This window comes from Sesamum indicum, linkage group LG3 (assembly GCF_000512975.1).
Source record: "Sesamum indicum cultivar Zhongzhi No. 13 linkage group LG3, S_indicum_v1.0, whole genome shotgun sequence".
In the NCBI taxonomy this organism is placed as follows: domain Eukaryota; kingdom Viridiplantae; phylum Streptophyta; class Magnoliopsida; order Lamiales; family Pedaliaceae; genus Sesamum; species Sesamum indicum.
In genome coordinates, this window is record NC_026147.1 from 2808744 (window position 1) to 2832401 (window position 23658).

General features: G+C 35.6%; 2 protein-coding genes and 1 pseudogene across 2 annotated transcripts; 1 reads left to right on the top strand and 2 right to left on the bottom strand.

Annotated features, from left to right (window-relative positions):
• Window positions 7294-14046, top strand: LOC105157143 ((-)-isopiperitenol/(-)-carveol dehydrogenase, mitochondrial-like). The gene is made up of 2 exons (XM_020692400.1): window positions 7294-7372; window positions 13120-14046. Exons 1-2 carry the CDS (start codon window positions 7326-7328, stop codon window positions 13877-13879), a joined length of 807 nt encoding a protein of 268 aa, XP_020548059.1. The 5' UTR covers window positions 7294-7325; the 3' UTR covers window positions 13880-14046.
• LOC105157110 lies at window positions 8855-9924 on the bottom strand (annotated as a pseudogene).
• LOC105157144 ((-)-isopiperitenol/(-)-carveol dehydrogenase, mitochondrial-like) lies at window positions 19059-20096 on the bottom strand. The gene has a single exon (XM_011073454.2). It carries the CDS (start codon window positions 20024-20026, stop codon window positions 19202-19204), a length of 825 nt encoding a protein of 274 aa, XP_011071756.1. The 5' UTR covers window positions 20027-20096; the 3' UTR covers window positions 19059-19201.

Below are 23658 nucleotides of genomic sequence, written 5' to 3' on the forward strand. Positions count from 1 at the left end.
GTATAAACAAACTCTACCGTCTTTTTATTATCCTTGTTTGGCCCTTCCAAGGACTAGTAGAGCGTCAAGGAAATAAAGATGTATTCTAAGTATATGTTTTGACATTAAGTGGGGGGATATCTCAATTATTATAAAGGACATTTATGAGCTAACATGTCACATGAAAATCTTGCTCTATGCCTTAAATAAAAAAAAAATGAAAGAGAAAATGCCTTACAAAAAAAAAGAGAAAAAGAAAAAAAAAAAGAAAAGGAAGGTAAAAAAAAAAAAAGAGAGAAGAAAAAAATATATGTTCTCTCTTTAAAAGAAAGGCATAGCTCAAGTTGAGGAAAGTGGGACATGAAAGAGTATGAGATAAATTAATTTTGAAAAACTTGGATTCCTACATCTATTACTTGGTGCTCTAATTTAGTTCCTTGGATTTTCACCTCATTTTTCCTTATTTTTCCTACCCCCAAACCAAAGCCCCATTACAACCAAAATATAAGACCTCTTGATTCAAGTGTGTGCATATTTATAAGTGGTGGAGATTTTGGTGTATAATCAAGCCTATGGTGAAGCATTTTCATAGCAAGCATTTGAGTGAAACACTCAACCAAAAACACTTGAGAGATTGGGAGATATGAGAGCATAGTCCACTTGTTTCCACGCTTAGTTTTCATGAAGATCATCTTGTGAAAACTTGTTTGAAGCTTGTTGAATTGTCTTTATCATATGATGTACTATTCTTTGAACACTTAACTAGATTCTTGCTTGTTACTTTCGTCTGCGATCCATAAAGTTTGGAATGAATTTCTTCAACTATTTTATCTCTATCTCTTTGCATCGAGGACGAGCAAAGGGTTAAGTGGGGGGAAATATTTGATAGAATCGCATTTTGTACTTATTTCATATAATATTTTAGCCTATTTTGTGATCAAATACTCCTAATTAAATATTATTTTGCAGCATTAGGACAAAAGAATTGGAAAATGAAGAAAAGCACCAAAATGGAAATTCAAACAAGACTCAAACTCAAATTCTGGCAAGAGTTTGGAACTGCTTGGACTACCTCTGATGAAGGAAGAGTTTAACTAGGATTATAATTTTATCTCTATAAGTGAACGCTTAAATCCAACGAGTTGTGAGATCTAATTTGTGCTTTCTACTTTTATTCATATTGGTATTTGTGTTGTTCTCTGTGCTTTTATTACAAATAATCTGATTTATTGTCAAGAATATTTGCCTAGCCAATTGAACTTTCAAATCCGTAATTGTTTGTTTAGTTCGATAACTAGTGGTAACACAACATAATTGATTATGTAGAAGTTTTCGATTATGTTGTGGGGAATGCACAATCTAACTTAAATAAATCCTCGTAGGAATTTATTGGTTAGAATTGGGCCTTTCTAGTTCTTAATGTTGTCGGTAAATTAAATCTTGAGGACGTTCCCAAGGTTGTTTACTGATTAGGGATTTAGTCAACGGACGTTCCTTGACTATCCACAAGGTAAGGAAAGGTGAGGTCGTTAGGTCGTACCAATTGCCATAACCAATTTATCTATCATGAATAATTGTTATCTTTGCATCTATGATCAACCGTGGAATTAAGTGTGATCCTATCTTTAACTGGAATACTCTTCTCTTATATTTATCTCTTCTAATTTTTAGTTTTATTCTTTTTCACAATCAAAACTCCCCCTAATTATTTTCGTTTTTGAAGGAATTAATTTAAAACCAATCTCTGTGGATTCGACCCTACTCACACATCTACAAAAGTGTTCGTAGGAATTATTTTTGGTGGATTCGACACCCATCACTAATCTCTCCCTTTTTTATCACAAGTGCTGGGTTGACTTGGATCATTAGGAGTTTGCACTTCCTGTAATCCATTTATTATCGTTTCACTAGAGTCTGGCGATGGCTTTATGCAATCGGTATTTGAATCCTACGCTACAGGTTTAGAGCTCTGTACTCCAAGGGTATGTTTAAAGCCATGTTCCCTCAATTCGCGAGTCATTCCCGAGGGCGCTGCCTTTTGAATTGGTTCTGGTAGGTCGTTCCATAGAGCGGTTGAAACCACCATGGTACTCCTTATTGTGACTTGCACAGTGTCAAGATGAGCTCTTTGAATTTGTCCGGCTACTTGGGCACTCACTACTAGCCATCCAAACTTCTTGTCAAGCTCCTAAAGATTTTCTCTGAGATGCTTGACTCTCAACATGATGGAGTTTGTTTCAAATGCCTCCGTCTTTGCAAAAATATTCTCGTAAGATTTTATAATGATAATATTATAACAATAATATTGACATTCAACTTGCTATCTGATAATACGAGCCTTCTGATTTTTAGATTCTAAGTTATTTTTCAAGAAAGCCTTAACATTAGTATTATCTACTTTTAACATGAACTTTTTAGCAAGTAAAAATAGAGGCCATTTTGAACTTTTAGGCTCTCGAGTCCATATGGGTACAGTCCTTCCGTTTACCATCTCCCGGCTTTAGTCTTGGGTATGAAATTGAGTGTCAGCTCCCATCCTGGACTAGGCATCTATGCTTAGTACTTGAGATCGCGTTACATCAAATTGCTCAACATAGAAACCTCGTTTCCTACTTAACCAATGACTGTGGCCACAGGTTTATAGAGCGTGAACGCATCTCCAAGTGCTTAGGAGATACCTCTATCATGTATTAATAGGGGACCGATCTTTTTCTTGGAACACACCATCCTCGCTACATATTCCGACTGGACTGGATAAGGCTTATGATCGTTATGTCTGCGACACAGTTACCTCTCGCACAAACACAAGATACAGTCATCGTATGCACGTGACTGCCGTGATTTCTCAAGTATGGGGACTACTCCATACTATCGGAGCCAGTGACTCAAGTCATATCGACCAAAAATCTAAGGCTTTCATATGACGATCATCGTAAGTCAGTTCAGTCAGTTGACTACCTTGTCAACTAACCCACTGAATTTGTATAGACGTCTAACGTCTGTTGCCGATAAAATGCGTCACTCATCCGATGAATGCTCAATGGAAGTCCCAATAGGACTCTCGATGCCCAGTCTGGAGGTCCACGACTTGGAATATCTCAGACCAACCCTCAAAAGTTGGTTTTATAGCCGCCATCTAATGCGCAGCCCAACTACATGGGTTATTAAGTGGTCTGTGGGCATTTGTTGTGACATCAAAGCAGTGCTTGACATAGTCCGGTAAGCATTATGTGTGCCAAAAAAAGATACTTACCATATTCTTCGGGACAATCTTGATTAAATAAAGATTGCTTGAATGGTTCTCAAAACCACCAACCTAATTGGCTTTTGGTCACCTATTCCAATAGGTTTCATGTTTTGCTTCTATGCTTTTTGTTTTATCATCTACCCACTTGTCTAGCATGTTTATATGTTGACTACTATTCTTTTGACAAACATCAAATGCCCAAATATTTCAAAACGAACACCCCTTTGAACCTATTTAATTTTTTGTTTGACGCTTTCATTGCATTTTCAGGTCATACCGATTCTTTCAGTAAATCGGCTAGGAAGGCTTATAAAAATACACTTAATCGGAGATGGATACTTCGAATGATGTAAAGCATAAAAGGTTTGAGAATATGCACAAGCTCTTTTTGGCCTTGAATTAAAGAGCATCTGCGCAATAGATGAATATATCTACTGTTTTGCAATTCTTCCATAGTGGAGTAGCAATAGAATAGTAGCTCCAATGATTTTTGCAAAAATTTGCAGTTCATGGAGGGAAATCGACCACCTGAGAACACCCCTTGGAATCATGTATTATTATGTTTGATTTTAAATTTACGAATTTTTACTTACTGTTTTCGCTTGTGCATCCGAACGAATCCACTCGAATTTGTTATTGCTTTCAAAACTTTACCTTTTTGTTTCAATAGATGAGCAGCAACGTGCATTGTTCCCTTTACGTTCTCCTATTCCGTTTACTTGAGAATTCAAACTAAAATTCCTCTCAGCTGACCATACTACAAAATGGAATAGATATAATTCTTTTTCTATTCGCTAGATAGAATAAAAACCAAGAAGAAAAATAACTCCAAACAAACAATGATGTTTAGTGCTTTTGAATTATTTTATGTTCTAACGTGAATCCAATTCAATATAAAGCAAAAGGAGAATATTTTAGAGATAAAAAGAGAGCAAAATTCATCGCTTAGGAGGTAGGTTATGTTGGATATATGTGTAGTTTTATATCACATACAATTGAATTCAAAATTCAAATATCTACCAAGTTTGCCTCCAAGGCGACCTATACAATCACATGCATATAACCTCCAACCATGATGATATAGTCACTCCATCATGTTCATCATGGTGAGGAATTTCAAAACCTTCTTAACCAACTTCCCTCAAATGAGCTTGGACTTCAAATATGCACCGGGCTTGATTTAAACAAATTAAATCAAATCCAACTAAAGTCCATTGGAAAATAATTAATTAAATTTATAATAACCCAATTAAGTCTAAAGATTTATTTATCAAATTAAATAAATCTAAGCCCAAATACTAATTAATTTATCCAATCATTTAATTAAGCCATATCTAAAAAATTAATTCAATTAATTTTAAGGTGTTAAGCCCAAAAATTGAGCTATTCATCAAATGGATTATTAAATAAATGATCCAATCATTTATATATTCTCCTTGAATTAATTTAATCCAATTAAATTAATTCGTTTCTTTTTGAATTACTTCCAAATTAATTCCACCAATTCCATACACTATTTTTAGTTTTATGTTTTAGTATTTTTACACCTTATCTGTGTGTTTTGTTATCTTTAATTATTTAGATAATATATATAGACATAGTTACATGTATATAATATAAAAGAGACAAAATTTGACAATAAACAGTGATTTTTTGTTTCTCAAATCCCAACATCAAACATACACCACTTATTTTAAAATAGTATAAATTATCTCAAAATACAAATCCAAATATACCTTCTATTTTCAAAATACACTTATTTACTGAAATTCGTAGACAGCTATAAATAAGAAGGCAATGAAGCAGACGAGGATCATAAGAAATTTTCTCCTACTCTTCAATTCATAATAGATTGATTCTTTTAAATCTTTGCACTTTTAAGCTTTCAGTTTTTGGGGGTTTCCCCAACGAGGCAAGTCCTCTATCTTATGAGTGGCTAAACAGTTGTCTTCTCCAATAGAGGAAATAATATACATGTAATAATTCATATATTTTTTGAATAAAAGTGAGGTTTCTATTAATTTGTTGTCCAAAATTCTATTATTTCCCTATATTGGAGTGTCTTCTCGCCCTAAGGTAGGAAACCAAATAGACTTGTGTTGTCTGCTGCTGAAGTAGTCAAGTGCCTACGAACCATCTACTGTGGTAGTGTGGTTGGGAAGTTCGTAAAATCGGGGACTTGAAATATCCAAGAGCAAGGCGGTCAAAAAAAAGTACGTATTTATAAGAGCTTAATTTTATTACGAAAGCATGTTGGGATATATTAAGAGCATGTGTACGGATTTAGAAGAGCATTTTCAATAGAACTGCAAAATGGGCATTCATTTGGCTTAATTCAACCAAAGGACCAAAATAGCGAACATTTAAAAAGAAAGGACTAATTTTTCATACTGAAAGATAAAGGACACAGATTTGCCAAAACCCTAAAAATGGTATTAAACCCTAAGTTTGAATAATGGATGATGCGAGAAAAAAGATTAAAACATTAGATAAAGTAAAAAAAGTAGGGCAAAAAAGAACAAAAAATGATAGAAATATATCTTTTAATAGAAGTAATGAAACTAGTTGATTAAAAAACACTAGCGGTATGCGACACAGTGAATGCAAGTGCACAAAAAACTTAAAGTAATTAAATATTATTTATTAATTTTTTTTATCATGGAAAAAATGATATAATGATTATGATAAAAAAATAAATAATTTCAAAAAAGAATATTTGGAGTACGAGAAAAACAAATTAACTAAAAATAAATAATTATTTAAAAAGGCAGAATTTACTACTTGTAAATAGTGGAGGGAAAAATGGAAGCTATTAAACAAAAATAAAAAAAAGAAAATAAAATAGCATGTCAAATTAAAAAAAAAATATCAAAGAGGTATTCTCCCTTAACATATAATATAAAGGGTAAATTACATTTTTTGTCCCATAAGTGGACCCGATTCCAATTTTAGTCCCATACTAAGGGTCATTCGCACATTTGGTCCCGTAAGTGGATTTTTTTTCCAATTTCAGTCCCGGTTGGGGATTTTCGTTAAAACTTAACGGCAGCTGCTGAAATCTGTTAGGTGCTGTTAAATATGGAGGGAAAGCATGTAGAATTGGAGGAAAAATCAACAACTTGGTGGAAATTACACTATACCCTCTTCCTTCTATTTAAATCCCATTTCTTCATTTCTCTCTTGCATTTAGTAGAAAAAAATCTCACAAAATATAGCTGGTAATAGAGAAAATTTTTATCATTGTGGAAGGCTTGCAATTTTGAAAACCTCATGGATCGACGACAACCCAGGTACGAGGTTTTTTGGGTATACGAAAAAAAGAAGCGGATGTAGTTTTTTTCATTGGAAAGATCCGTCGATGTGTGCAAGGGCAAAGGTTATCATACCCGGATTGCTTCAAAAACTTAATAGAATGGAGGACAAAATTGCACAGATGCAACGAAGACAAACTGTTTTAGTTTATTTTTTGGTTGTATCTTGGCTTATGGTGTTGTTTTAGAAGGAAGAGGGTATAGTGTAATTTCCACCAAGTTGTTGATTTTTTCTCCAATTCTCCATACTTTCCCTCCAAATCTACATGCCTTCCCTCCATATTTAACAGCATCTACGGATTTCAGCAGTTGCCGTTAAGTTTTAACGGAAATCCCCAACCGGAACTGAAATTGAAAAAAAAATCCACTTACAAGACCAAATGTGCGAATTGCCCTTAGTATGGGACTAAAATTGAAATCGAGTCCACTTATGGGACCAAAAATGTAATTTACCCTAATATAAAATATCAAATTAATTACGTTTTTCTTGTTCATGCTTTTTACGTCATACTGATACTCAGAATCTATAAAATAATATTTAGAGTAACTACACTTACATATATGATTAAAACCTGTAATATATAAAAATGTGCGTGTGCATGTGCATGTGCACACATATATTAATTACTTATTATTTTTTAATTGAACAAAGCAATTCAATTACCAACACTACTTCACTTCTAAATTATATATAAATGTCTCAAGTTTCGATCGATGATAAGAACTCATCGAAAAACCAAAGAACTATCAGCTATAGAGGTGCAGGTGTGTACTTTGCAATTCAAACTATGGCCGCCACCCCATCAATTCCCGTGAACAGAAAACTAGAAGGCAAAGTAGCGCCAGTGGCATCGGAGAGACTACCGTCCGCTTCTTTGCCGAACACGGCGCACGGGCAGTAGTGATCGCCGATATCCAAGCCGAAAAGGGCCGATCTGTGGCGGAATCGGTCGGCTTGTGGAGATGCTGCTACGTCCAATGCGATGTCACCGATGAAGAACAAGTCAAGTCCATGGTGGAGTGGACAGTGAAAACGTACGGCGGCCTCGACATAATGTTCAGCAACGCCGGAACTGTCAGCAGCTCCGAGCAAACCATTCTCGAGCTCGACTTTACTCAGTACGATACCCTTATGCGGGTCAACGTCCGGGGAATGGCCGTGTGTGTGAAACAAGCAGCACGAAAAATGATTGAGTTGGGCACCAGGGGATCTATTGTTTGCAGCGCCAGTGTCATGGCAGCGATCGGCGCACAGAAGTTCACCGACTACGCGATGTCAAAGCATGCAGTGTTGGGGCTGGTGCGCGCCGCTAGCCAGCAGTTGGGAGCACATGGGATAAGGATTAACTGCGTATCGCCAAACGTCGTGGTGACGCCGCTGATCGAAAAAGTTGGGCTCAATGCCGCAGTTGTGGAGAATGTTTTTGGGCCGTTCACTAGCTTGAAAGGGACGGCGCTGACGACGGCGCATGTGGCGGAGGCGGTGGTTTTTCTGGCTTCGGATCACTCCGCTTTCGTTTCGGGGCATAATTTGGTGGTGGATGGTGGGCTCATCAGTATGCCCATCTTCAAGTCGGAATAAAATCAACATGAAAATAATTGCCGGGAAGTGATGATAATAATAAAATAGATTATTTCCACATCAAATTGTCGGTGCAGTTCGGAAATTATTTCCACATCAAGTTTAGTCGAATCAAATTTATTATAAAGTATATTATATTTATTATACGATCGATTGAATGAAATCTGAATGAGAATTTTCCAGGCAAATGATCACAATGTATTGCTATTTTAATTTTGTGAAATGAATGACGCATGTTTCTTTGGAAGATTTTACTAATCGTACATTAAGATTTTTCTTAAAATTAGTTCCATTTATTGGTATGATGTTATATTGCATTTCATATATAACTTGAAATTTTTCTCAATTTTAATACTCACATATATTTTATGTGCAATAATTAATGGAACTCTAAGCATTTTTCGTACATTTTTATTGTATATTTGTTGGTATTATTAGATGAAAAATGCATGTTAGGACTAATATTAAGAATGTTTTCAACTTATAGAATATAATGTAAGAAAATCGTAATAAATGAGACTGAACTAAAAAATCATTACTTTATAATTTTTTCTTTTGTTTAATAAAATAGATATTATTTAAATTACACACACGATTGCAATTTAAAATAAGTTGAAGCACATGTATGTATATTTACGAAAGTTATACGTAAATAAAAAAATATGTACTTGTCTTGCTTATTTAGTCTAAAGTAACATTATGAATTATTAATTTTAAATAAACTTCAGATCCTGAATTAGAAATTATCAAAGCAAAGTTCAATTCATAAACTTACAATATCAAGACAACAGAGATTACCAGCACTCAGATCAGACAAAAATCCTATAAATAACATAGAATTTTTGTTCCTCACCATGGTTGGTAATCTTCTTATTATTAAATTTATTAAAACGGTCGAATAATTAATTATTTATTAAGTCTTGGGAAACAAATGAGTCCACCATCCACCACCAAGTCGTGCCCGCTGATGAAAGCCGAATCTCCCGAAGCCAAAAAGACCACCGCATCCGCCACATGCGCCGTCCTCGGCGTTACCCCTTTCAAGCTGGTGAATGGCCCGAAAAATTTCTCAACAGCTTCGTCGGTGCTTAGCCCAACTTGCGAGGACATCGGCGTCACCGCACACGACATTGACACACAATTAACCCTTATCCCATGAACACCCAACTGCTGGCTCGCCGCTTTCACCAGCCCCACCACCGCATGCTTCGACATCAAGTAGTCCGTGAAGGTTTCTGCGCCGATCGAGCCCGTGACAGCGGCCGAGCAAACAATGGCTCCCCTAGTACCCAGCTCAATCATTTTACGTGCAGCTTGCTTCACACAGGCGGCCGTTCCCCAGGCATTGACCCGCATAACATGGTCGAACTTTTTAAAATCGAGGTCAAGAATGGTTTGCTCGACACCACTGAGAATTGCGGCGTTGGCGAACATTATGTCCAGGCCGCCGTAGGTTTCCACAGTCCACTCCACCAAGGACTTGACTTGTTCTTCATCCGCGATGTCGCATTGGAAGTAGCTGCAGCTCGACGAGCCGATGGACTCCGCCACGGATCGGCCTTTTTCGGCTTGGATGTCGGCGATTACTACGCGTGCGCCGTGTTGGGTGTCTCGCCGACGCCTTTGGCCCCGCCGGTCACTATGGCTACTTTGCCTTCTAGCTTTCTGTTGACGGGAAATGATGGGGTGGCTGCCATAGTTGAATTGCAAAGTACACACCTGCACTTCTATAGTTCTTTGGTTTTCCGATGAGTTCTTATCATCGATCGAAACTTGAGACGTTTATATAATTTAGTAGTGAAGAAATGTTGGTAATTGAATTGCTTTATTCAATTAAAAAATAATAACTACATTTATATATGCGTGCACATGCACATACACACGCACATATTTATATAGTACAGGTTTTAATCATATATGTAAGTGTAGTTACTATAAATATTATTTTATAGATTCTGAGTATCAGTATGACGTATAAAGCATGAACACCACAAACCTAATTAATTTGATATTAATATTATATATTAAGGGAGAATATCTCTTCGATATTTTTTTTAATTTTGACATTCTATTTTTCTTTTTTTTTTTCTGCCCACTAGCTTCCATTTTTCCCTCCACTATTTACAAGTAGTAAAATTTACATTTTTAAATAATTATTTATTTTTAGTTAATTTGTTTTTTGTTTCTCCTATTCCAAATATTCTTTTTTAAAATTATTTATCTTTTTATCATAATCATTATATCATTTTTCCCATGATAAAAAAGATTAATAAATAATATTTAATTATTTTATGTTTTTTGTGCACTTGCTTTTACTATGCCACATACTGCTAGTGTTTTTTAATCAACTAGCTTCATTACTACTATTTAAAGAGATATTTTTATTAATTTTTGTTCATTTTTGTCCTACTCTTTTTACTTTATCTAATGTTTATCTTTTTTCTCACATCAAACTTAGGGTTTTATGCCATTTTGGTCCTGTATTTTTAGGGTTTTTGGCGAATCTGTCCTTTATCTTTCAGTATGAAAAATTAGTCCTGTGTTGTTTTAAATATTCGCGATTTTGGTCCTTTGGCTGAATTAAGCCAAACTAATGCCCATTTTGCACTTCTATTGAAATTGTTGTTCTAAATCCGTACACATGCTCTTAATATATCCCAACATGCTTCTGTAATAAAATTATGCTCTTATAAATTCGTACCTCTTTTCGACCGCCTTGCTCTTGGGTATTTCAAGTCCCCAATTTTACGAACTTCTCCAACCACACTACCACAGTACATGGTGTGTAGGTACTTGACTCCTTCAGCAGCAGACAACACAATCCTATTTCGTTTTCTACCTTAGGGCAATAAGACACTCTAATATAGGAAAATAATAGAATTTTGGATAACCAATTAAATAGAAACCTCACTTTTATTCAAAAATTTATGAAATATAACATGTATATTATTTCCTGTGTTGGAGAAGACAACTATCTAGCCTCTCATAAGATAGAGGACTTGACTCGTTGGGGAAACCCCCATAAACTGAAAGCTTAAAACTACAGAGATTTAAAAAACTCAATCTATTATAAATTGAAGAGTAGGAGAAAAAATTTTATGATCCTCATCTGCTTCATTGCCTTCTTATTTATAGCCGTCTACGAATTTCAAACATGGACTTCAAACTAGATTTTTTGATGATGTCATTGCGTTCATCATCTTCTTGTCTTTTCTGGATGACGACATTGCGTTCATCGTCTCCTCGTTCTTTTCAGATGGTGGTCATGATGGTTTGTCAGTCATTTGATTGCTAGCTGGCTTTCCCGCTTTGCTGACTGTTGGTCTTTATTGTTTTCTGTCGATAGTCTTATTACTGATTTTTTACATTCTAAAACTTTTACTTTTCAAATGTTTCCATGATGGTCTTTTTTGGATTTATTTTTTTAGAAAAATTAATTGTTCCCACATTCGCTGGTATACATGCCAAGCAGAAGAAGAAAATGATATCAACTAGTTTATATTAGCCTTAGAGGTGTTTGTCATTGGTATAAAGCCTGGGTTGACTTGAATCATCAGGAGTTTGCACTTTCTGTGACCCAATTGTTACACTTTCTATGACCCAATCATCAGGAGTTTGCACTATCTCCTACTCTTCAATTCATAATAGATTGAGTCTTTTAAGTCTCTGTAGTTTTAAACTTTCAGTTTATGGGGGTTTCCCCAACGAGTCAAGTCCTCTATCTTATGAGAGGCTAAACAGTTGCCTTCACCAACAGAGAAAATAATATACATGTAATAATTCATATATTTTTTGAATAAAAGTGAGGTTTCTATTTAATTTGTTGTCCAAAATTCTATTATTTCCCTATATTGGAGTGTCTTCTCATCCTAAGGTAGGAAACGAAATAGAATTGTATTGTCTGCTGCTGAATGAGTCCAGTGCCTACGAACCATGTACTGTGGTAGTGTGGTTGGAGAAGTTCGTAAAATTGGGGACTTGAAATACCCAAGAGCAAGGCGGTCGGAAAGTGGTACGAATTTATAAGAGCATAATTTGATTACGGAAGCATGTTGGGATATATTAAGAGCATGTGTACAGATTTAGAAGAGCATTTTCAATAGAAGTGCAAAATGGGCATTAGTTTGGCTTAATTCAGCCAAAGGACCAAAATCCCGAATATTTAAAAAGACACAGGACTAATTTTCCATACTGAAAGATAAAGAACATATTCGCCAAAACCCTAAAGATACAAGACCAAACTGGCATTAAACCCTATGTTTGAATAATGGATGATGTGAGAAAAAAGATAAACATTAGATAAAGTAAAAAAGAGAAGGAAACAAAAAAGAACAAAAAATAATAGAAATATCACTGTAAATAGAAGTAATGAAGCCAGTTGATTCAAAAACACTAGCGCTATGTGGCACAGTGAATGCAAGTGCACAAAAAACTTAAAATAATTAAATATTATTTATTAAATTTTTTTATCATGGGAAAAATGATATAATGATTATGATAAAAAGATAAATAATTTTAAAAAATAAAAATAAATAATTATTTAAAAATATAGATTTTACTACTTGTAAATAGTGGAGGGAAAAATAGAAGCTAGTGGGCAGAAAAAAAGAAAAAGAAAAGTAGCATGTCAAAATTAAAGAAAATATCAAAGAGGTGCCCTCCCTTAAAATATAATCTACATATCAAATTAATTACATTTGTACTGATACTCAGAATCTATAAAATAACATTTATAGTAACTACACTTACATATATGATTAAAACCTGTAATATATAAATATGTGCGTGTGCGTGTTCATGTGCACACATATATTAATTACTTATTATTTTTTAATTGAACAAAGCAATTCAATTACCAACATTTCTGCACTACTAAATTATATATGTCTCAAGTTTCGATCGATGATAAGAACTCATCGAAAAACCAAATAACTATTAGTTATAGAAGTGCAGGTGTTTGCTATTAAACTATGGCAGCCACCCCATCGATTCCCGTCAACAGTAGCCATAGTGACCGGCGGGGCCAATGGTATCGGCGAGACAACCGCCTGCTTCTTCGCCCAACACGGCGCACGCGTAGTAATCGCCGACATCCAAGCCGAAAAAGGCCGATCCGTGGCGGAGTCCATCGGCTCGTCGAGCTGCAGCTACTTCCAATGCGACATCGCCGATGAAGAACAAGTCAAGTCCTTGGTGGAGTGGACTGTGGAAACCTATGGCGGCCTGGACATAATGTTCGCCAATGCCGCAATTCTCAGCGGTGTCGAGCAAACCATTGTTGACCTCGATTTTAAAAAGTTCGACCATGTTATGCGGGTCAATGCCTGGGGAACGGCCGCCTGTGTGAAGCAAGCTGCACGTAAAATGATTGAGCTGGGTACTAGGGGAGCCATTGTTTGCTCGGCCGCTGTCACGGGCTCGATCGGCGCAGAAACCTTCACGGACTACTTGATGTCGAAGCATGCGGTGGTGGGGCTGGTGAAAGCGGCGAGCCAGCAGTTGGGAGTTCATGGGATAAGGGTTAACTGTGTGTCGATGTCGTGTGCGGTGACGCCGATGTCCTCGCAAGTTGGGCTAAGCACCGACGAAGCTGTTGAGAACTTTTTCGGGCCATTCACCAGCTTGAAAGGGGTAACGCCGAGGACGGCGCATGTGGCGGATGCGGTGGTCTTTTTGGCTTCGGGAGATTCGGCTTTCATCAGCGGGCACGACTTGGTGGTCGATGGTGGACTCATTTGTTTCCCAAGACTTAATAAATAATTAATTATTCGACCGTTTTAATAAATTTAATAATAAGAAGATTACCAACCATGCTAAGGAACAAAAATTCTATGTTATTTGTAGGATTTTTGTCTGATCTGAGTGCTGGTAATCTCTATTGTCTTGATATTGTGAGTTTATGAATTGAACTTTGCTTTGATAATTTCTAATCCAGGATCTGAGTTCTTGTCATCGATCGAAACTTGAGATGTTTATATATAATTGAGAAGTGTAGTATTGGTAATTGAATTGCTTTGTTCAATTAAAAAATAATAATTGATTTTTATATGTGTCAAATTCTTACTCGAATCAGGTTTGGTCGAATTAAACCAATCACAAAACAAGTGTATTCCACTTGCTATGTAATTGGTGACTTTTCCTATACTATATACCATCATACAGCACGTGTATTACACTTGTCATATAATTAGTTCAAGTTCGGCCGAGCCCAATCTAGACTAGAATTCCCCTGTGTGCACATGTACATATTTATATATTACAGATTTTAAACATATATGTAAACAAAATTACTATATAAGTAACTTAATAGACTCTTAATTGTCCATTTGTTAATGAAGTTCAGCTTAATTGGTAAGGTTGAGATCCCATGATTTTAAAGATTATGAGTTCGAATCGCGTTGTCTCCAAGCACATTCGTCGTCACCCAATCGTTCTCGGGGGTGACGTGTGCGAGGGTTATTTTGTTAGGAAAATATATATATATTTATATATATTACATAATAATTTTATTTTTATAATTCATATTTATATACATAATACTTAATTACTTTACTGCCATGGGCTACTTTTGTAAATCGACAACCGACCAAAACAGCTGTCTTATTCTACCTAAGATCATAATATATATCTTTTATGTAGTTGATGCAATAATTGATCATTCGAATCTTCTGAAACTCGTAATTGATATATAGTTTAAAAATTAATGAAATATTATTGTCCTCAAATCAGTAGAAAAGTTAAAAATTAATGAAATATTATCTTTTGATGAAGATGTAATATTAATTTCATTGGTTGGACAAGAAAGTTTGATTGGTTGGTTGGACAAGAAAGTATGAAAGACATTTCAACAAGAAAGTTCGATTGGTTGGACAAGAAAGTTTGAAAGACATTTCAACAAAATATCTATATAAAAGTTAATTGTACAATAGAGGGAGAGCTTAATTCGAGAATATATATATATATATACATATATATAAATGAAAAACTATTTGAAAAGGCTAAAAGACAATAATATTATTTACTAAATACATCGTCATGATTGATTATATATATATGGGAAATTGAAAATATGTCAAAAGACACGTGTAATGCGCATTGAACGTGTCCTTATTGCGGATTTTTTTTTTTCTTAAGGAATTTGAACATAAGATTAAATGTGTTGAAATTTTTCAATTTTAAAAATTATATAAAAAAAATGACTAAATATTTCAATTTTTTTCAATTAGAAAATCATTTTGAAACATCTTTAAAACATAGGATAAAAAAGTTGAACTCCCAATCTTTTGAAACTAAAAATATAATTTTACTTATATTTATATTTAAGATAAAAAAAAAAAAGAATTTTTTCCGTCAACAGACTTTTCACTTCCTCAAGCGATATTCAATTGTGCAATCACGTATAATTAGTGTATTTATTTTGTTAGTCGAATTAATTTATACATATAAAACTATATATATATTTTAGAATCTCAAGTATCGACTGAGTACAGTTACTAGTTATGTATACTAATAATTTGTGACACATTTTATGTTAGTGTAATTAATTTAAAATTTAAAGAATATAATCATTACTTTTTGAAAAATATATATATATATATACGTTAATTAAATAAATAAAAAATAGTAAAATAATAAAAATTGTGGAAAGTTATTGAGAGAATATTGGAAAAAAGAGAGGGAGGGAGGATTACAAAAAAATGTGGAATTTGGAGCTGGCGTAGAAATGAATTTTTTTTTTTTAAATTTAGAATAATAAATTACTAGCTAGACACTGTCAGACCGGATTTTGGAAGGACCATGGAATGGGAGCCCTTCCGTCCTAATAGACGTTGTTCATAATTATTTGGAACGGTTGTGTTGTGACGATTCTTAATTAGTAAGGAATTTTGTATCACTTGTTCATTTATCGTTCCTAAATACATCCGACTATCTTAAAATGTAAATTCTTCTTTGGAACACCTTTTTTTTGTATTTGTAATGCTACCTACCATTTTCCTCTTGTAAATGCTAATAGAGAAAAATCTCTCTCGATAGACAGTAGATGCCACCTCGGGGTTAGCCGACTAGTTGACCTTGTTCTTGGTGGACTCATCCTTGAAGTCCACGCTGGCCCAGTATAGCAACAGCTGGTGCTAGACCTTATTGGCCAGCCAAATCGATTTGTTCAACTGACTCCTGGCGATGGCGAACTATTTCCAAATGAACTTATCCACCCACAAATGGAAAACCCAGAATATGGGCTCATCATCAGAGTTGCACCAGCAGTTCACTTGAAATATCACATAATAGGAAAAAAATTATTAAGATCTTAGAAAAAATTGAATTATACGATAACATAAAAATTTTAAAAAATTAGCTTCAAGCTCTTGAAGCAGAACTGTTAGTGCTCTGGTGGCCCACTGTGCAAACATCCCCAGGGATTTGTGTTTGGATAGTGCCCTCGCACCACCGCATTTATGCGCTCATGAAATTTGAGTCCAGACCTAAAATAATATGTTAATTAATATGTTTAAAATAGAATAATGTAAAAATAACATTATAAAAAAAAATTTCCAGCATCATCGAGGCTAATATAATGGCTCGCTGATGGTGAGGGGATTACTGGTGGTGCTGGTGGTGATGCGGCCCATGGATGGGCTGGATCTGCAACCTGGGGGCAGTAGACTATCCCAGCTCATCTGCGACAGGTGTAACACGTTGGAATAGGTGACCAAAAAATTAATTGGATTGACGGTTTTGAAAATCATTCAAGCAATCTTTACTTAAGTAATATTGTTTCGAAGAATATGGTAAGTTTTCATTTTTGGTACATATGTCTGTTGTGATAATAAATACGTCAAAAACTGCTTTGACGTCATAATAAACGCCCATAGACCATTTAATAACCCAGGTAGTTGGGCTGTGTATTGGATGGCGGCTAGGGAACCAACTTTTGAGGGTTGGTCTGCAACGTTGCAAGTCTAGGATCTCGAGACTGGACATCAAGAGTCCTATTAAGACTTGCACTGAGTATTGCATTCATTGAATGAGTGCCGCATTTCGTCGGCGACAGACATTGGACGTCTATGTAATTTCAGTGGGTTAGTTGAAAAGGTGGTCAACTGACCGAACTCACTCGCAAGGATCATTATATGGATGCCTTGGAAGCTTGATCCGTATAACTCGAATCCCCGACTCTAATAGTATAAGAGTAGTCCTTAGACTTGAAGAATCATGTTAGTCACGTGAATCGATAACTGTATCTTGGATCTGCCCGAGAGGTGATTATGTCACAGACATGATCATCATAAAGCTTGTCTAGTGTAGTCGGAGTATGTAGCGAGGACAATGAGTTCCAAGAAGAACATTTGTCCCCTATTAGTATGTAGTATCTCTTATGCACTTGAAGATGTGTTCACGCCTTATGAACCTATGGCCACAGTGGTTGATCGAATAGGAAAAAGAGGTTTCTATGTCGAGAACTTGACATAACGCGATCACAAGTATTAAGCATAGATGCCTAATCTAGGATGGGAACCGATACCAAATTCTATGTCCTAGACTAAGGTCGGGAGACGGAAGGACCGTACCTGTATGGACTCCAGAGCCTTTGCTAGACAGTCACCCATGGTGACAGGCTTTCTTGATTAAGCATTAATAAAAAATTATTAATTAAATTAGATATAATTAATAATAGAATTGGACACTAGCCCAAGTCTAACTGAAAAGTGAACCTAAAGAGTCATACACAAATCATCGAGAAAGAACAAGGAATTAATTTGAAATTAATTCCATACGGTGTAAGTAATTGGATTACTAACACATGAGTGTCCATTGGATGGATGGCCCAAGTTTGAATTAATGTGATTAATTTATATTGGACGTGTGTTTATTTAATTAATGAATTGGATTCCATTAATTAATAAGAGACAATTTGGGCTTGAGTATTTAATTAGATTAAATACCTAGTGGGATCAATCAAATGGATTTTTATTAAATTGGATTTAATTAAAATTCATTGGACGTTGAATTTATTTTAGATAAAATTGGCCCATTCATTGAGGCCCACTACCAAAATTGGTGGGGAGAAAGTTGACTAAAGATTTGTATTTTCTGAAAGTGCTAACTTGGTCATAATTAGACTCTTCTCCATTTGGAATGGATTGAGGAGTTGCCTTATAGACAATAGAATGTATCTAGACACATTCTTCTTTATCTATTCAAGGTATAAAAATATATATTGTGTATAATTATTAGGGTAATAATTAATTACACAATTCAACACAAAAACAAAATTATTTCTCCTCCATCATGCTTTTCGGCCACCCCTCCTCTTCTCACCAAGGGCGAGATTTTTTGTCTTGATTCCTTCTAGTAAAGGGATCAAGTCCTCGTTAATTCTGGTCTGGTGTTGATCATCTTTGAGGATTCCTGTATTAGAATCTTAGGTGAACATGCAACGAAATTAATCGGTTGGAAGCTCGAAATTTTAAGAGGCAAATTCCGAATTTAAAATTTATGCTTCTCCTCTTATTTTCAACCATAGCCTCATGTGATTAATCCTTTATCCTTGTATAATTTTCGTACTACATCAAAAGCTTAGGAACTCCAAGGGTACACCCTTTGGATTCATTATTTTTTACACTTTAATTTTTAGTTATTGTATGCGTTTGCATTACCGCTTCCGCCAGCACATTCCATGGTCGTACCACGCTATCCTTCAAGTGGTATCAGAGCCCAATTCGATGTAGAGGCTATAGATTTTATGTGAATAAGCATGTTAACATGTTTTAACAATTTGTAAAGCATGTTTTAATTACTTATCAGATATAATACGGTAAAATCATAATAAATGAGATTAAATTAAAAAAAATTCTAATGTATAACACCAAAAATACAATTTTCCGAAACACTAACCATCGAAAAAGAAATACCCAATTAATAAAAGCGATCTGCAAAATTTTGAAAGTAAACACACTTAATTCAATTGATAAAATTACAACAGCAGCAGCAGCAAAAACACACACATTTATTGATCACCTACGGTGGTTGGTAATCTTATTTAATTAAATTTCATATAACATCACTTGTCAGTGATTATTTTCATGATGATTTTGTTCCAACTTGAATAAAGGGCATACTGATCAGCCCACCATCCACCACCAAATTATGCCCCGTGATAAACGCCGAGTCATCGGAAGCCAGAAAAACCACCGCCTCCGCCACACGCTCCGCCGTCAGCGACACCCCTTTCAAGCTAGTCGAAGGCCCGAAAAGATTCTCCACGTCTCCGGCGGTGGCAACCCCAACTTTCTTGGCCATCGGCGTCACCACTGCCGAGGGCGACACGCAGTTAATCCTTATCCCATGAGCTCCCAACTGCTGGCTAGCCGCTCGCACCAGCCCCACCACCGCATGCTTCGACATCGTGTAGTCGGTGAACATCTGCACGGGTACCACCGCCACCACACTGCTGGTGCAAACAATAGCTCCTCTAGTGCCCAGCTCGATCATTTTACGCGCAGCTTGCTTCACACATACAGCCATTCCCCGGGCATTGACCCGCATAACGTCTTCGTACTGCGAGAAGTCCAGGTCAAGTATGGTTTGGTCGGAGCTGCCAATGATTCCGGCATTGCTGAACATTATGTCGAGTCCGCCGTAGGTTTTGACAGTCCACTCCACCATGGACTTGACTCGTTCCTCATCGGCGACGTCGCACTGGAAGTAGCTGCAGCACTGCGAGCCGATAGATTCCGCCACGGATCGGCCTTTTTCCGCTTGTATATCTGCGATCACCACCGCGCGGGCGCCATGTTCGGCAAAGAGGCGGACGGTGGCCTCTCCGATGCCGCTGGCGCCGCCCGTTACAATGGCTACTTTGCCTTCTAGCTTTTTCTTGAGGGGAACTGATTGGGCGTCCGCCATGTTGGGTTATGAACCTGCTCTTCTACAGCTTATAGTTTTTAAGGCTTCCTATGAATTTTGCTCATTTCCAACACCCGACATATATAGATATGTAATTCCCATTTAAAAATATATATATATAATTATCAATTACTTTTCTTAAATTTAAGTGAAATTACTGTCATCAAAATTATCAAACAAATCATTTACGGAATCAATTTGTAAAACTTTGTACTTTTCTTACACGTAATGTTCTAAAATTTGAGATCGTTCACAATATTACTTTTAGTGTCTCTACTCGTCCTATTCAAAATCAAACAATACATATTAAAAAAGAAAATTAAAAATGACAAGTCGTAGGTGGCCATCCCAATTTGCCACAAAATTGTTAATTAAAAAAAAGTTTCATTTTTGTTATTCTATTTTTGGTTTATTTGAATAAATAAGCCATTTCAAGACAACCTAAGTCAATGTGAGGCAGCAAATAATAAATAATATTTATAATTGTTGATTGCATTTTTTAATTAATATACTTTTAGATTTACTATTAATTAAAATAATAAAATATTTAATTTATAATTACTAATTAATGATTATAATATTAATAAATCTAAAAAGACCAAAACATAAATTAAAAATAAAAATTGGAGTCGTACGTGGTACTCATCCACGAAACCATCCATGACTTAGGCATTTGAAAAGAAATAAAAAGATAAAGAATCTCAAGTCGACTTGTTACATATGTGTTATAATTTTTAAAATATTACATTTCCATTAATCTTTAATTTTTTCAATATTAAGGTTTTAAAAAAATAGAAAAACTTCTATTTTTTAATACTATATTTATAGAAGTTTAATTATTATATATATGGAAAGAAGCTATATATAATTAAATTCCGGATTATAAAACATTTATGATTGGTAAAAGTATTATGACCAAAAATATTTGAGCAAATAATTAACAATAGTAATACAGACATTAATTATAATTTTGAATAGTATCAGCTTTGTGTGGGAAGCTAAAACCGGCCGGTTCATATGTTCCCATCATCTAATATTAATAATTCATTTGGATCATTGTCGTATCTTAAAATAATCATTTTTGCATAAGAAAAGCTTTATTTATTATCCTATAATCACATGGATCATATCTACGCCATCATTTATATGATCTTTAGTTAAAGAGAGAAAGCAATCGTTGTAATTATTTTTAGGCTCAATTGTATTTTTCTTCCTTTAATTAATTATGTTTAGTGTTGTGGTCCTTCGTATTATTAGAATTGCAAAATAGTCCTGTATATTTCAATTTTTATTTATTTAGGACACATTTGACTGAAAAAATTAAAATTGGTCGTTGATCTTCCACCTGCATGTGCAAGACGTACTATAATTTCTAATTGATTTTAAAAATTTCAGCTAATTTTGTCCTAAATTCCAGAAAATTAAAAACATGCAGAGACTATTTTTCAATTTAATAATATAAATAATTAAGATACAAAAAAAATGTAGTTGAAGGACGAAAAATGTAATTAAGCCATTTATTTTACTCCCTTTGCTCTTCCAAGAGAAGGAAGTGAGTGATTAATTAGTTTGCTAAGGAATCACGTGACACACATTCCGGCATGAGTAATGTGGTAGATAATTCAAGTCTAGAAGTAATTAAAGTTATCTTCTAGATTACATGATTAACTTTATTAATTAATTCAAGTAGGGTCAAATACACTTTGCACCCCTAATTTATGCATTTACTACAAAAAAAAAAATAGTAGGATTTGTAACAGATTTATAATGGATAGGACGTGTTGATACGTCGTCCTTAAGTACCTGTCGCTTACTCCCTGTGTACAGAGGTTCTATTCTTCGAGGGCAATTGTCGAGCACATGATGTCGCATGCCACACATCAGACAGAAGAGGGGTCAACGTGTCATCCATCCGATGTCGAGGCTTGTAGAAGAGCTGCGTAATGTTTGGTTGGGCCTTCGCACAGACGATTTTGCGCCTCACTGTCTGTAAGCTCGTACTGATTCATGTTGGCCCATTATCATTATACCGTACAATTTTCCTCTAGTATGTGCATGAGTTCTGAGTACATATTCCTGACAATGATGATCCCTGGTCCTTCTAATCCAAAGCATCTGATCGATGTGTTCTTGAAACTGCTGATCGAAGTGCTGCTGTAGTTGTGGCATGTGGGTGTTCGGACGTACGACAATGCCACGGACAACGCATTCATCATGCGGGCGGCATTGATGTGGTTGGTGAATGGCCTCCCCGCCTATGGGATGGCGTCTGGATGGAGTACTGCTGGTAGTATGGGTTGTCCGATTTATATAGATGACAGACGGGCATTCTATCTGCAGCACAGTAGGAAGACATGCTACTTTGACTACCACAGACAGTTTTCCCTGAGCACCATCCTTACCGAAGGAACAAGAAAGCCTTCACGAAAAATCATGTCGAACATAAGGAATCTATTTTCAACTACCCTAGTAGGGCTAGTGGGGCCTCGAAGCAGAGATGGCTCAGTGGACCAGAACGACACATCATCTAGACGTACATTTTGACCAATTGTGAAGTAGTCACGCCATATTACGATGTAAACAGACTGATTTCTTCTACAGGGACTCCTCGACATGTGCTTTGTTTTTCACCTTCATTTTCAAGCCTCGAAGGAATCTAATAACTGGATATTTATTATAAACATATGACACTAGAACTATTTCCAAAAAATAGAATAACTTGTGTAACAATTACATCTCAAATAGATGCATCCACCTGTATTGCACAGGCCCTCCCACGCGCGCTTCATATGGCAGATGAACAATTAGGTGCTCCATTGAGTCGAAGAAAGCCGGTGAAAATATTTTCTCGAGGTTGCACAATATGGTTGCGACTACCTTGTTCACATCGAACATAGGATCTGGAATAGAAGGCTTACCTCAGTCAATGCGCTCCACAGCGGCTAAGGAAGCATTTCACGGAAGATAATTAGTATCAACTTTTGCATGAATACGTAACGATCATGACTCTTCATGCCGTGAAGACTCATCTCCTTCATGTTGACACAACGGGCCATAATTAGCATCATAAAAAATTAGCGGTACCACCGAACTCTTGCATATCGTGACATGAGAATTATCTTCAAGTATCGTGAGTGTAAAGGCAAGTTTGGCAAGTGCATATCTTTTCTTCACACAACTCAATTTATCTCCAAGCCATCCGATGAGAGCTTGAGCATAATTAATATATGAAAATAGCTCGGGTTTCTTAACCTCATATAATTCGAGGAGCTGATTGATGACAAACTTAGATCTCCATACACTTTAGATGCAACTGTTTTATGTCAACTGCCATCTCAATATTAAGGACAAGAGCTTGATATTCAGCAATATTATTTGAGCAATTCTGAGTCAGGATGAAGGAATATAACAATACTTCACCATTAGATGCAACGAATATGACTCGAGAACTGGCTCCTTTTTTATGTGAAGCTCCATCAAAGTACTTCTTCCAAGAAGGGGTGACTTAAATGACAAGGGCGTTTTCATCTTGGAGATCATTAGACAACTCTCACTCTATAGGGATAGGATGATCTGCCAAGAAATCCACTAATACTTGTCTTTCATGGCTTTTTGAGGAACATAAACAATTT